This window comes from Cyclopterus lumpus, chromosome 9 (assembly GCF_009769545.1).
Source record: "Cyclopterus lumpus isolate fCycLum1 chromosome 9, fCycLum1.pri, whole genome shotgun sequence".
Lineage (NCBI taxonomy): Eukaryota > Metazoa > Chordata > Actinopteri > Perciformes > Cyclopteridae > Cyclopterus > Cyclopterus lumpus.
Window position 1 is genome coordinate 16,662,971 of NC_046974.1, and position 15,699 is coordinate 16,678,669.

A 15,699-nucleotide genomic window follows, 5' to 3' on the forward strand; every position below is an offset into this window, starting at 1 on the left:
ATTTTAATTTTGACCTTCCACCCGCAACTGACCACATTATACACACACATTATAGCAAACTATTTAGGTATCTTGTTAAATATGTTTAGAGGTGCACAGATTGTTCCTTTGTCGATCACTCAACATGATTTACACAAATGTGTGTTGTTCTAAAATGCCATTTCCTGTTGACCAAATGCAGATCAAGTACTCCTTGGTCGAAGTACCAGTATGAACACTTGATTTGTCATAAACTATTTGAAGACATCTCATTCATGCACATTTATGGGCATGCCTGTTTGTTTATGTGCCTACCTTCGTGGATGCTTTTCTGAGCATGTTTGCGAGATATATTACATTTTGTTAAAGTGATTTTTCTCTTCTATTTGACGAGAGGATTTTTCTTCAGAGGAAAAGTCATAAGTTCACAGCATCCTTGGACTGATAACTCATTCATCCACGTTCCCTGTCCGATCTTGCCATTTCAAGTAAGCTATCAAATGCATGCACACAGGTGTACAAGTGTGCGTGGCTGCGGGCTTCTTGTTGTCTTATCCATTTCCCAAAGACAGAGAAGAAAAAATTACAACGCAGACAGAGAAGAGTGAACGATGGCTCCACTGGACCAGGAAGACAAACAGGGAGGGGTGGGGTCTGTGGCGGTAGGAGTCACTCTGACAGGAGACAGACAGAGACACAGCGAGGGAAAGACAGACACTAAGCCGGAGACGGAGAGTGGAGGATGCTGATAAACAGGAAATGTGATTGACCTGAATGTGCAGATGGGAAGGGAGAGAAAGAAAAAGTGAGACAGGGAAGGAGAATGACAGAGAGAGACTCCTTGATGGAGGAGAGTGGTCCCTGGTAGAGACAGAGATTAATCCAAAGCAGCAAAGATTGACAGCCGCAGGCTGAGGAGAGAAACAAAATGATGCTACGAAAGCCTAGAAAAGAGGACTGAGTCCATACAGTTATTTCCTTTGGGTCACATCCAATATCCTCTATCCACCTGTCAATCTATAGACCCGTCCATCTGCAGTATCTATCCAACTGCCTATTTACCTATCTATCTATACATCACTGTGCACTTGATGTAATTAAAAACCTGTAGACCTCCAGTAGAGAGACTATCATCTCCGTTGGGTGGGATTACAGAGGCAACAGGTTTTAAACTGTCAACCAGAGAGGGCAGTGACACTTTTCAGTCATTCTGAAGATATTTTAGTATTTGTTCCACCCCGGCTCAAATTGACTTGTCGGTAACATTCTTTACCTGATCTGGCTGTTTTGATATTAACAGACTGGAAGCCTCCATTTAGCGCCGAGGTGTCGATGATGTCTGAGTCAAAGTCCCGGTGCGTCTTGCGGTAGACAAAGAGCGCCACGATGACCGAGATGACCAGGCACATGATCACTGCGATGACAATGCCCACATAGAGCGCCACATCATCCGTGCTTGGAGCCGCTACACGGGACACACAGAGGAAGGGAGACACAATTACAGACAGATAATATCAAGCATGCAGCAAAATACCTGCTGAAGAGGAAATCAGTAAGAAAAGTGTCAATAAACAGCTACAACAAGTTTAGCTCCTATGGAACGGCAGGGCAGTAGCAGAGAATGAATTAACATTCACAAGAAAAGATGAAATGCATTAAAGGCCTCCAATTAACTTGATATGGTTTTCTTTCATTATGAATTTGTTCTTTATTCGCGTTCTTGTGCCTCAGACCACCTATCAGACTCAAAAGGACAACTTCCATAGGTTCCATTTCAAAACCCCCCCCCCCCCCCCCCCAGCCCGTGTAATACGATCATGTGTCTAGACAGAGGTAGAGAGAGACGGAGACCTCTTTCATTAACAAAAAGAATGGTAGAAAGTCTTAAAACTTAATAAGACTGTTAATTATTTTTACAAGGGTCCTAACATCCTTTTTCAATCCGGCTGAGACTTTAACGGTGTTTCAGCAAGACCAGCGGAGGAATTGTCATTCATCATCCATATTCTAAAGCAGACTAAGAACATTTTAAGTGATGGGTAAAAGGCATGAGCCAAGCTTGAGGATGAAGGGGAGAAGAAATTAGTAAAGGATGAGAGGAGACAAGTGTAGAGCACAGGGGAGGAATGATGAGGAAGTAATGAGAGGGGGGAAGAAAGTCAAGAGGAATATAGAAAGGAGGACACACAAGCAGATGAGGAGGGAATATAAAGGGGAGTTAAATAAAGAGAATAAGGAAGCAGGGAAGATGAGAGGAAACAAGTAGGGCACAATAAATGACGAGGAAGAGAAGAGGAGAGGAGAGAGGTGATAACAGCAAAAAAAGAGGAAAACCTGGCAAAAGAAGTGGAAATGCACTTGAACTTCAAAGCAGCAAAACAAACAACCCTAAATATTTAACATGAAAGCGCCTGTTGCACTTTTTTAGAGTAGTCTCACACTTAAAGCACTCCTCGTATAATCACGTCCTCTGTAGCTAGTAGGAGGGGATTTGTCTGCAGCTATTAAGAAGAAGACAGAAAAGTATAGGAAGGCTCCTTTTAATCTGCCCTTAAAGTTGAAGGCAGATAACAGGCTTTTAGCTACAAACAGCCTGAGTCACTTGCTTAAGGATTTGCTGTCGTCACATCAGAACAAGTTCAGAAAGCATGAGCTTGATTATGCATGAAAGAATCCTTTGATGAGGCGCACAGACATTCACGCTCACATGTGCCCAAGCATGATACACACATTCGCAGAAGAGAGGTCACTCTTGATGGTGTCGGTTACTCATTTGCCACTTGGGGGAGCTATGAACCACTTTAATATCTCTGGGGAGCTGAACGTATGAGAGCCAAGCATATCCCTCTCAATTAAGCCTGTGACTCAAGGTTTAGAAATAGCACAGTGTTGTCAAGCACTTTGACGTAAAAGAAAGCACTCTTCTAACAATGTGCATTGTGTATTGACATGGTGCAAAGAGCTTGTGGGGGAGACAACAATGGGTCGAACAACCAGAGTCACAAACATTTTTAAACTTGATCTTTAGGTGATGCTTTTCTTATTTGACCAACGCCCTATCCTGACAATAACTTGAACTGAAAGAAATAGTCGATTAATCAATTAAATCTGAATGAATCCCTTGGAACAGATATTTGCAAATTAACACAATATTTTTTTATCGGAAGAGTTCTGTTTTTCAGCTTGTACTTATAGTTTGTAGTCCGTTTGACTAATTACATTTGAGTGAGCCTTGGTTGCATGCAGGTAAACTGGTAATTGTAGACTGGTTCCTTGTAAAATAATCTGGATGGAGACGTTGTCTCTCAACTCCAACTCCATTCTCAAGTTGCCGGCGCACAGAAAAAGACAGGACTTCTTCCCCCTATTTAATCTAAATCAATTGTCATCAAATCAATCAGCGACTGCAACTATTGAGATCATTGATAGAGTATGGTTTGTTATTTTCACAAGCAGAAACGCCACTTATTCCCTGATTCCAGCTTCTCAAACGTGAGGCGTTCCTGCTTTTATTTGTCTTATATAACTGTAAACTGAATAGCGTGGCGTGTTGGAATGCAACATGTGAATACGTGACCTTCGACCCTGGGACATTGTGATAGTTTTTTTTAAAGTTTTTTCTGGCCTTTAATAGACAAAACTGTCAGAGATTAATCAATAATAATAATCATTAATGTCGTAACCTCCATCAGCGTTATCTTACCTGCCTAATGTTGATCTCTAGTTTAACTTTGAATGTATGGAACCTTAATGCATGAAGCAGATTGTGATGGAGGAAATGAAACGTTCATCAAATGCTGAGTTTAAGAGTATGCACTCTTTTCACAAAGATGTATGACGCTGAGGGTTTGTTAAGTCGATGTTGGTTCATCACATTTAACTCACTTAGAGCACCTCCTTTAAATCTCCAAAGTTTAACCCCTCGGATTTTGTCATATACAATTACTAATTTCCTTTTGATGTTAAAAATATTGCTGTGAAAATGCCCCAACGACACTGCTGCACAGAGTTGCCCTGATATCAAGGTCCTTGCACTTGCCAAGGGGGAAAATAAATAGATAATCCTCTTAAGTACCCACTCCCTGATCTTAATTATAATCACTATCATACTCATCTATTTAGGGAATATAACTTCAGAATGTGTGGTACCAGACAGCCATGAAAAATATATCACCTAATTTCTTTCTATTATCGTACAGTGTTATGGGGCACTTTGGGACAGATTAATAGGCTATGGCTGTGTTCTTGTTTTATACCAGTGGGTTTAAAAATCCTTTATTCGCTGTCTATCAGATGATATTCCATCTTTCTGATATTCATCCCTCTCCATAACTCACACCTCTGTCTCAGACTCCCTGTGTCTCTGTGTCTCCATCACATATCCCTTTAGAGTTTATACCTGCCTGGGTAACCTACATATAACTGAAATATATCAACTGTTTGCTTTATAAATGTTCCTCCAATTCTCTCAGTGTTTTTCTGTCATTGATTTCCATCGTTTACTTATCAGTAAACACCACGCACATTATCTAGACTGTGACAAACTAGGCAAGTAAGTTGACAAATGGTGCTTAAATAGTAGCAACGACATTACAATACATGCTACTGAGAATCGTACTAGGCACTAACACTAATTAGTGATCGGCTTCTAGGAAATGGATGAAATAAGAAAATATATTAAGGATCTTCGGAGTCACAGAATCCATGATGGTCCAATGCAGAATTCCGTTAAATCTTTCTTTAAATAGACCATTAAATGTTCTCTGGTGCATTATGCAGTACAATGTCCTTGATGGATTGACTTCACATTTGAGCTTATTCTTAAAATATGCCTTAATTCTCTCTCTGAACACTCAATTACATTTTTTGAAGTATGGTAGCTTCCAGCACGTCCAAAAGTCCTCTCTGTGCTCTCTATATGTGTGGCGACCCCTCCTTTCCACTTGGGACCTTTTCCTGTTTGCTCTAATTTGTCTTTTAGTTTGTTGCTCCTCAGCTGATGAGCAACAACCTGATCCTGGTCTGGGCTCCTCCTTGGCTGACATGGATGCTGTTTAGTTTAGTTTGTTTCCTACATTTTCCCACATTCTGATATTACTGATTACTGACTCTTTTGTCGAATTTAGTTGATGTATTCTTTAAATAAATATCTTTACTCATTACTTTCACACTCATCTAGTCTCCCATTTATGTTGTAGCCTTTGAGCTGGGTTGTAACATGAATGTGGGCTTGTGAGTGATGAGGCGGTTTTCCTGTTGTTGGTTGATGTGAGTAGTTGTACTGATTCGTTTTCCAGAGGAGTGTGTGTGTGTCCCCGAGCTGTGTTGTGCCGGCACATTGTCCCAATGGCCCTGTCTACACGGTGAGACAATTGCTGTTCTGTCCCTGTTAGGTTCAAGAGCGAAATCCCATTGGAGTTCGTTGGGAGGTTTTGATAGTGCGGTGACGAAAGTGGCTGGAGCAGTTGTCTCGGGGGCACATCCGAGGGTGCAGTTGGGTTGCCAGTTCACGGTTGCTTTACCGGGCCTGTGGATTTCAGTGTGTAACGACCCACCACATGTAGCACCTGAAGACTAAGGGGGAATTTAGTTATTCACTGGTTAGGCAGTTAGAGATATGGGGCTGCAGTGATGTTGGCTGTGTATGGGCTGTTAGTGTAATTGTTTAATTCTATCCGTTTGGTTTTTGTGTGTTTGGGCAGTCGAAGTTTGTTTCCTCTGTTGTGGCTCCATTGGAGGAATTATGGGAGCGCTGCTTGTTGGGCGTCAGATTCAAGTTGGACGCTGGTAGTCTTGGGTAGGAAGTGTTTAATGCATCTGGCTTCACTGAGGGAGACACTAGTTTTGCAAACTGTTTAGCTTCAGTTTTAAACAAATATATTCAGTTTTTTGTAATATGGTGATATTTCTGGGTAATTGTGGACCCAGTAATGAGAGCTCTGCGCGCGTGTTGAGGTCCTGGGGAGTTGGACCCAGTGACGCTGCAGGTGTTTCACCTGAGAACCTGAAGACTCCATATGCAAAGTGTGCAGTAGGTAATAATGGTTCATATGCTAAGCAAGTCGGTAGTTAAAGGAGGGATGTGGGGAACATGTTGCAAGTTGGTAGATACCTTTCGGAACATAAGCGCTACAGATCATGCTTTGGTTGGTGTGATCTGTGTTGTAGATTGGTTGCCTCTTTGTGCTATGCTTCTGGAGACGACTGGGTTGGCTAGTGAGCCTTTGTCAAAGGAACCTTTGGGATACTACTTCAGATTGGCGCTTGGTAGTTGAGTTCTGTGCATTTTGGTAACTGGTAATTTCAGTTTTGTGTGTTCACCCCTCATTCTTGCATCTCTAGGCATGACCTGGCCCTCCTAAGAAACCTTGCTTTTCAATCTTATGCTGTACCATATTACTATAATCTTCCTTCTAAGCTCTCCTTTTAAATGCTTCTCCATGTTGGAGTTGCTGGCTTGCAAAGTGGAGATTGGTTGACAAACTGGGGGGGTTAGCGCTTCAACTAGTTAGTATCAATTCTGTATATTTGAAATATGTACGTAGAATAATGAGCTGTCGGTATTCCCGATGGGAAATCAGTTGTTATGTGATGACCTTTCCTTTCCACTTGGAGTCTGTGGCATGTTTGCTGGCTCTAATTTGTCTTTCAGGTTGTTGCTCATCAGCTGATGAGCTACACCAGCTTTGAAGACACTGGGCTCTTCCTTCAGACATGTTCACACATCCTGACATTACTGATCATTGACAGTCCCTGTTTGTTTAGTTTATGTATTATTTCAATAAATGTGTTTATTACTTTTAACTCTATTACTCGTCTGGTCTCCAATTCATGTTGCCGTCTTTGAGCTGGGTTGTAACGGTATGTGTCTACTTCATCTTTCATTTTATTGAGTAAAAATAAAAACAAAAGTTCTGCTCTGATTTTGAAAACTGACAATTCTTAATTTTATTGTCTGACAGACTTGCATAATAGCCTTTTTGTGACAAGATAGTGGCTGAAAAAGAGACTGAACATGGGTGTGCACTGACCAAACCAGGATGACTGAATAATGTGTATGGACCTCTGTGTGCATCTGAAAGTGGACCAAGGCTCTGCTTTGTGAAGCACAAATGACGATACCTGCAGTGATAGAATGAGGAAGGAGCACATGTTTGAATAAGTACTAAAAGGTACACACCTAGATTCATTTTCATGGGCACTCATGCAAGCACTGACACTCAATGAATGCTTGGCAGACATGCACACATCCATTTTAACTTTTATCCCTAAGCCAACTATCTCTGGTGCTTTTCCTCCCATGTACCTGATGAGCAGTTTCATGTCCAAAGCATTCGCCTGCAAGTCCTTCTAAATACGATAAGATTAAAAATAGTAAAGTAATTGAATAAGCGATATATCTGATGGCTTTACATAGAAGGGATAATGTTCTTTGCAACAAGTCGGGACACACGTGTGAAGAAATCCAAATCTTGGTATCAATATTGATCCCTAAAGGTTTTGACAGACTAAGATTATAATCTAAAAAACAAATCTAAATGTACATCCATCTGGATCCATGATGGTTAACGAAGTCTTGGCCTTTGGCCTCATGGAATGTGATGGTGAAACATCTTCAAGCAAGGTAGAAAATGAAACCCATGACAAAATTTCACTGCGTATCGAATGTCATCATTTTGCATGACACTGTTACCTAAAGGGAGCACGACTGAACAGTGTGTTTATGTTATGCATATATGTGTGATCAAATTCAAATGGTCTTCTGTTTCAGAACCAAAACTATTGAGCCAGTGTTCATTTTGCACATGCCAAATTGTTTGTTTGGAGTGTACTGTCATGATGAGTGAGCGAGCTAGTTTGCATGTGTGAGTGGACTGGCTGATGCGGTGCCTCACTGTGCCCAATAATAATGGGCTTTGTAATTAGAACTAGGTCTAGCAATTTGGTCACATATAGTTGGTAACTTCATTAGTGTGCCAAACCTTGTGACGAATAAAGCTGTCGGGTTCCAGAAATTGAGGAAAATACACACACAGTCTCTAACCCGAAGTTGATTACACACATGGGCTCACGTGACAGAAGCCCCGGCTCCCCTCACTCAGCATGCTGTCTATTGATTGGCTGGGCTTTTTGTCATTGACAGAGTCTCTCCAATCTGCCACAGAGAGGATTTAAAGAATGGGGGAAACAAGGATATATCAGCTTAGCTTGCCTCTATCTTCTGTGTGATCTGCATCCAAAGCAGAGCTGTGGACAATCACTACTCGATGCTCATTCAACTGCCTTTTTGATCTTGCTTGGCACGAACATGCAAACACCACCCATACTGCAATCCTGGCAGTCGCACACACATCCGCTCTAAGTAACTGGCAGGGATGAACGGTCAGAGAGAGAACAGTGAGCAGTCATTAGTAAATGGGTCTATCGTTATCTTCTGTAGTGGGGATGGAAAAAAACTAAAATATGGAGTCACTAAAGCCAGAAGGTGTAATTCCATGACAACAAACAACTCTGTTTTGGTATATAAAGTAATTTGATTGCATGCCCCGTGTAACAACCCTGCAATACAGTGCAATTGTCGCTATTTAGTAATAGACTGAATACAAGTGCAACTTGATTTATCAAACTGAAAGTAACATTATGACTCTTTAAATGTCTGCTGGCCACAAACGTGAATCACAAATCTCCAGCTCAGCTATTTCCTAACCTTCTCTTCGCCTCAAGCTAAGCTGGTCTGTGACTGGCACAAACAGACGTCTCAAAAAAGAAGACACGAAAGCCAACACATTAGGGTGTAAATGCTAAGTAAAAGAAAAATTATAATTATAATACAGTTTTAGCGTGTGCTTTTTTGGCTTGAGGATAAAGACATACAGCTCACGTATGAAGCAGTCAACAAATAGCTGCAATGTGAGCCACAGGCCGCGTTGTGGTCATGGTGTTTAAGTTTAAGACAACAACCAGGTCCCACTTGTCCCAAAATCATGAACCCACACTCAAGAGAAGACATAGTCTAAAGAAATCCTGTTTCTATGGAGGTTGCATTCCCAAACAGAGAGGGGCATGTATTGAAAACTGAATCTATACATCTATACATAATTATCAAATCACCAGTACAGAGCAAATACTATCACATCCCTGCAAATATAGTACGGTCATGGATTCTGCATTGGAGCAGCAGAAACGTTTCATATTGCCCCTTTAGCTGGATCCAGAATCAGATTTAGCTAACATAGCTATTGGATGTCGAACCAGATATGGAGGTGATCAATAATGGGTTGGTAATCTGACTCGAAGTCCTGGTACGGACAGGGCATGGACAGACACACCATGGTACTCTCGCCACTACATTGGGCGTCTGCATAGGTGGAGGGGTTCACACAGGTTTCGACAGTCCCACATGGATATGTGGATGTGGAAGTATCAATCTTTGATTAGTGAGCTTCATGCAACCTCCCAATGCAAATGCTACTGAATGTAATTTGTAATACTAAAACCAGAGTGACAATCTGCTAAATGAGCAACGGCTGCTCTTTTTCTCATCTCGCCTTCTCTCCGAGTCTGTATCTAGGACTCGTCATTTCACCAAACACATCGGGGATGATGAAGCTGCTTGAGAACACCCTAAACGTGAGTCATTAGAACACATCACAGACACTCAAAGATGAGAGCTCCTGCGATGAGAGAAGTAAAACGGTTTAAATAAATGGCAGAGACACTGTCTCTCTTCCATCTCTCAATTATTGTGTTTGTAGAAAACTCTCCCATTATCACATTTTGAGGACAAAGCAGTAGAGGGTGATAGAACAAGCTTGCATACCTACCAAAGAATTATCAGGTGATCGTGTGCCTTCCTTTTATTAATTTCCCTCTTCTACAAATTATGCATATGATCTATCAATCGTTCATTCTGGCGATACTTCAAAGAGACCTGGTCAAATCAGTGGAACCAAATCCAGATTTCACTCAGTTCAGTGTCCGTAGTTAGATTCCATTGAGTTCTCTGTGAGCCCATACGCTTGTAAACACAAAGCAAGTGTTTAGAATTAAGGCAAATTGCCGACTTTGGCAATGACCCAGAGCTGGCTGGCTACTCTCCAAAATGACCACAGCTGCAACAAACTCACAAATTGTGAATCAAGTGAACTGGTGCTGAATCGATTCTCTGCTACCCCACAGGAAGAAAGAAAGAATCAAGATAATTAAGGACCCTGTCACCACTTTGATGTATTTACTTTCCAGGCACAACTCTGGGATCCCGTACTAGATATTAAATTATGTTTTTGTAGAATCTCCAAACCAAATCATGTTAAATATTTATAGATACATGACAAATAATGATACAAAGGGCCTTAATGGATAACAGAAATTGAATCATCCTTCAAGGCATACCCTGTAAATGTAAGCTGATGATAGGTTTCTTATGTCATGTCAACTATACATAATATCTTTGGAGTTTGATGTTGTATTTTGAAAGATCATGACATATCCCTTTTTAAGAATGTAGTAAGTATTTAAGCATAACGCTTTTATTTCCATCATATATATATATATACTGTATATATTCCACCGTGAGTTGTGTTGTCTGAAAGCAGAGGGATGTTTTAGAACTAGTGAGGCTACTGTTTCAGGAGTTTCGTTTGATCGGCACAGAAAAGAGATTACATAAAGGGAATAGATCATAAGACAAGAGAAACACTCTTATCAAGTAACTCAAGATGAGATGTAACAATACAACTAAACGTATGAACCAAAGGTCAATGCTCAATCTAAGAAAGAAACACTAAAATGAGAAAGACAAAAAGAAAATGGATGATGATAAAACATAAAACATCAACTTACATGGGATTCCCAAATCACTCTTTTCTTTGGTCTCAGTTGACATCTGAAACAATGAACCTTGGGACGAGAAAAGAAGGGGATGGAATAGATGGAGGAAGGGAGAGGAACACAACAATCAAAATCAAACAAATAAGTCAAATAAAATGGGACAAACATGGCAGGACATGGACACAAAAACTCAACATGTTCCTTTGTGTCTTTCTTCCTTTTCTTCTCTCCTACATTAGGTTTAGGTGACTTAATATCAAAAGGTAAAATAAATTAAAATGTATTCCCTTCACCAGAAAATGAAGAAAAAGTATAAATTGTCGGAACCCTAGTGTTTGTAGGAAGGTTACTGCTGTGTCATGCTGAGTGGTCCACTTAGTCAGACAGAAGGTCTATGACACAGACGAACTGCTGAAGTACTGATGTATAATTGAAGTGCTGGTGTATAATTGATAAAGGCAAACGCAACAACATGGTGCACTTAAAAGCTTCTTGCCAGACCAGTTGGAAGACACACTGATCATCAACAAAGGGCAAGAAAAGCTGACGAGGTTAAGCGGGGTGATGTATAAATATCATCATAAAGTAACACACGTGCACAGTTGATAGGCATGATGTGGCGTTGGTAGGTGGGACCGGCACCATTACTCTGGGCCTGAATTTGAATACTTCATCACTGTTTATATCAGATTTCTTAATATTGTATTAAATGACTCAGCAAATGACTGTATTTATGCAACTGCACATAACAAATGTCATGCTGATAAATGTCGGAATCAGTGATGACAACATACCATGAAAGAAAAGTTTCACGTTTCAATTGGAACACGACTATTCAAACAAATACGAAAACACGATGGCGGGAAAAATACATGATTTAGTCAGAGCCAACACACGAGCATTGTGAATGCGATAAGATAGCAGAGATGAGGACAACACATTTAAGAAAAGGAAGAAGAAAAAAGAAGAAAACGCTCAGGAAACATACACAGGGATTAGAATCCTCTATGAGAAGAAATGAAGAAGACTAGAGCTTTCAATGGGGAGGTGGCATGCTTGATGCTCGCTATTTGTATAATACAACACGATTCAATGTTCTCTCGCAACACTAAAGTTACATAACAGCCAGAGTCTCTGGTGATTACTTGTGGTTTTGAAGAACACACAGCATATTTTCTTTGCTCTGGAGGTATGTAGACACATACTGTACATTCACACAAATGGTTGCCCACACACACACACACACACACACACACACACACACACACTTGCACACACACACACAGTAGGTAGTCAGTGAAATGTCATACTCTCAAGGATGACACAGTGGGGCTCTGACTGAATCTGTTCCAGGAATCCTGATCAATGTGCCAGAAAAATGTCAACAGGCCAAAATATATAAAACAACACAAACAACTCTAAAAACAACATGTGAAAGACCGACAACTTTTGTCTCAAGAACACACACACACACGCACACACACATAGATATACACAGACTCACACTGATAAACAAATAAACACAAAAAGAGAGGAGGTCCTCCATGCGGGGCAGCATTGAGGTCAAATGGATTTCTACCTCTCAGGATTTAACAGGACAACTTTAGAAAAAGGGCAGCGAGAGACGGTGGAGGAGATTTATAGAGAGGCGGGAGGTGTTGGTGCAGAGAGAGCGAGAAAGAGAAAAATAGAGTGCGAGTAGAGTGAAGTGCTTTTTGAGCACAAAGTCAATTACAGAGTCCCATCTAAAACATTACCTCCCACCTCTACATTGACATTATCTGTTCATTCACAAACCTGAAACTCTAAAAGTTACAACTGTAAATTGAGTGTGAAGATCTGTAGTTTAAAATGGGATAAACGTATTTAACTCAAACATACACAAAGTGTAGTTTATATCTGGATGTGTTCCACCAGCACTTTCATTTCAAATATTTTTTACACTTAATGAGGAAATATATTTAGTGCTCGCGAAACTCAAAAATGTTAGCGTAACTGCTGAATTAGATAAAAGCAATAAAGCATGTTCTGTATGTGTAAAGATAGCATTTTCAAAGATTCATCATTCATAAACCAAATGGAAGAATGGTCCAAGAATCACTTCAAGCCTTTCAAATATACTCTAGAAATAAAATGCTGTGCATCCAGAAATCCCCACTAACAACCATACACACACCAACACTCACACACTCACTCACACATACACAAACACACACACGTCATGGATTTCCGTAAATGCTACAGGAAACAGCTGAAACATTAGTGCTGACATAAAACCACGTCTGTGGAGTCATTTTAAAGACAGAAAATCAATCAAGGGAAATGAGCCTAAATCTATACCTCTCTAGGTTTTATGCCATATTCTGTGGCCATACCTCACAGGCTTCAGGGAATCCTTTAGATGGAGCAGAGACACAGTATATAATACACTGCGTCAGTTGCGGGCAGGGCTCTGCATATACAGTAACCTCCGTCAATAATGTGCATACGGGCAAAGCTTTTTGACGGATTACATAATTTGATTCCATTACTCATGACACTGACCATCTCTTTATCTGATAACAGACAGGATTGTCAACTTGTTTCACATCTTTAGTCCGACATCTGACCATTTTCCCCATCAAATCTCTGGAGATCAATGTGGTAGGTAGCGATGCAAAGTAAAAACACTTAAATCAATTTAGAGCAACTATTTATCTATCGTGTCTTTAGCTGATGCCCATGTTGTTATTACTCCTCCTTAGTTGCGGAGCAAAGCTTGAAAACAGCTTGACGACGCCTGTGGCGCTCCACGGATCGATTACTTTTCAACCGAGACACTGCATCTTAATGTTGTGGTGCCAGACCAATCAGACAACTCGGTGGACCCAGGCAGATTATGGGTGCATTCTAAAACCCACACTACCGTACAATTTAGTATGCCAGAACAAGATTAGGTACGTCTCAGTACATAGTATGTCAAATGCAGAATGTCCAAAAATACCAGGACATCCTACTGCATCCGGTTGGATTTTGAAGTATGCAAGCCATCTTTTCTGGTTATTCTGACCCACAATCTCTGTGCAGCAGAAGATACATCAACTGAGCTGCCGAGAGAGCAGAGACAAATGACATTCTGATGACAGCTCTAAATTTAAATGTCATGCTGCTGACTGCATATTCTATGAGATCATCATATGGATGATGTGCAAGAGAAATGTGGTAGAGTAAAAAGTGCAATATTTATCTCAGCGTTGTAGTGGAGTGATATCTGGCCAATTCAAAGACGAAGATTGTAACCAATTCAATTTAGTGATACGATGGTGAATGGGTTAAAGAGTTAACTTACGATTAACAAGAAAAAAAACCTCAGCCAGTTTCGTGAGGGAGCGAGTGAAAGTTTCGTAAGAGAGCCAGTAAAAGTTTCGTGAGGGAGCGAGTAAAAGTTTCGTGAGAGAGAGTGAGTGAAAGTTTCGCGAGGGAGCGAGTGACATTTTCGTGAGAGAGTCAGTAAAAGTTTCGTGAGGGAGCGAGTGAGAGTTTCGAGAGGAAGAAGGTGAAAGTTTCGTGAGGGAGAAGGTGGAAGTTTCGTGAGGAAGATGGTGAAAGTTTCGTGAGGGAGAAAGTGAAAGTTTCGTGAGAGAGAGTGAGTGAACATTTCGTGAGGGAGCGGGTGAAAGTTTCGTGAGGCAGCGAGTGAAAGTTTCATCAGGGAGAAGGTGAACGTTTTGTGAGGGAACAGGTGAAGGTTTCGTGAGAGAGAAGGTGAGAGAGAAGGTGAAAGTTTCGTGAGGGAGCAGGTGAAAGTTTCGTGAGGGAGCAGGTGAAAGTTTCGTGAGAGAGAAGGTGAAAGTTTCGTGAGGGAGCAGATGAAAGTTTTGTGAGAGAGAAGATGAAAGCTCCTCCTATGAATCGTCACCTTAACGTGGTGGAGGAGTTTGAGTGGCTCAGTGATCCTGGGAGCTTTGTTGTCCGGGGCATCAGCCTCTGGTAGGGTCTCCCAAGGCAAACAGGTCTCGGGGGAGAGCACAGACTAAGAGCGGTTCAAAAAAACCCTGATGAATAGCAGCCCACGGTCTGAAGCTACCTTGACCGGACAAGGGAAACCGGGGCACCCTCCCGGAGCCAGACCCAGGAGGGGAGCTCGTCGGCGAGCGTCTGGTGGCCGGGCTTTCGCCCATCGGGCCCGGTCGGGCTCAGCCCGAAAAAACAGCATGGAGCAGCAGTCACCCTGTGGACCCACCACCCGCAGGGAGAATTATCGGGGTTGGGTGCTATGTAGACCGGGCGGCGGGCCAGGCGGGAGACCTGGGCGGGCCGTTCGCCGGCGGCATAGACTAGCTCTAGGGACGTGGAACGTCACCTCACTAGCGGGGAAAGAGCCGGAGCTGGTGCAGGAGGTGGAGCGGTACCAGCTAGATATAGTTGGGCTCACCTCCACGCACAGCATGGGCTCTGGAACCAAGCTCCTGGAGAAGGGTTGGACTTTGTTCTTTTCTGGAGTTGCCCAGGGTGAGAGGCGCCAGGCGGGAGTGGGGATACTCACGAGCCCCCGGCTGAGCGCCGCTGTGTTGGAGTTTTCCCCGGGGAACGAGAGGGTCACCTCCCTGCGCCTACGGGTTGCGGGGAGTAAGGCTCTGACTGTTGTTTGTGCTTATGCACCGAACAGCATTTCGGAGTATCCGGCCTTCTTGGAGTCGGTGGGAGGGGTCCTGGAAAGGGCGCCGCCTGCCGACTCCATAGTTCTCCTGGGAGACTTCAACGCTGACGTGGGCAATGACAGAGAAACCTGGCGGGGTGTGATTGGGAGGAACGGCTTGCCCGATCTGAACCCGAATGGTGTTTTGTTGTTGGACTTCTGTGCTAGCCACAGTTTGTTCATAACGAACACCATGTTCGAACATAAGGTGG

The 15,699-nt window shown here is 42.1% G+C and overlaps 1 protein-coding gene across 1 annotated transcript in view; it reads right to left on the reverse strand.

The window, feature by feature from the left end:
* LOC117736622 (netrin receptor UNC5C-like) overlaps positions 1–15,699 on the reverse strand; it is a 169,893-nt gene that overhangs the window by 20,321 nt on the left and 133,873 nt on the right. Inside the window, exons 8-9 of the mRNA XM_034542074.1 lie at positions 10,822–10,878; positions 1,253–1,444 (exon numbers count right to left, since the gene is read on the reverse strand). Coding sequence (XP_034397965.1) covers positions 1,253–1,444; positions 10,822–10,878 — 249 coding nt within the window. The remainder of the gene's footprint in view (positions 1–1,252; positions 1,445–10,821; positions 10,879–15,699) is intronic.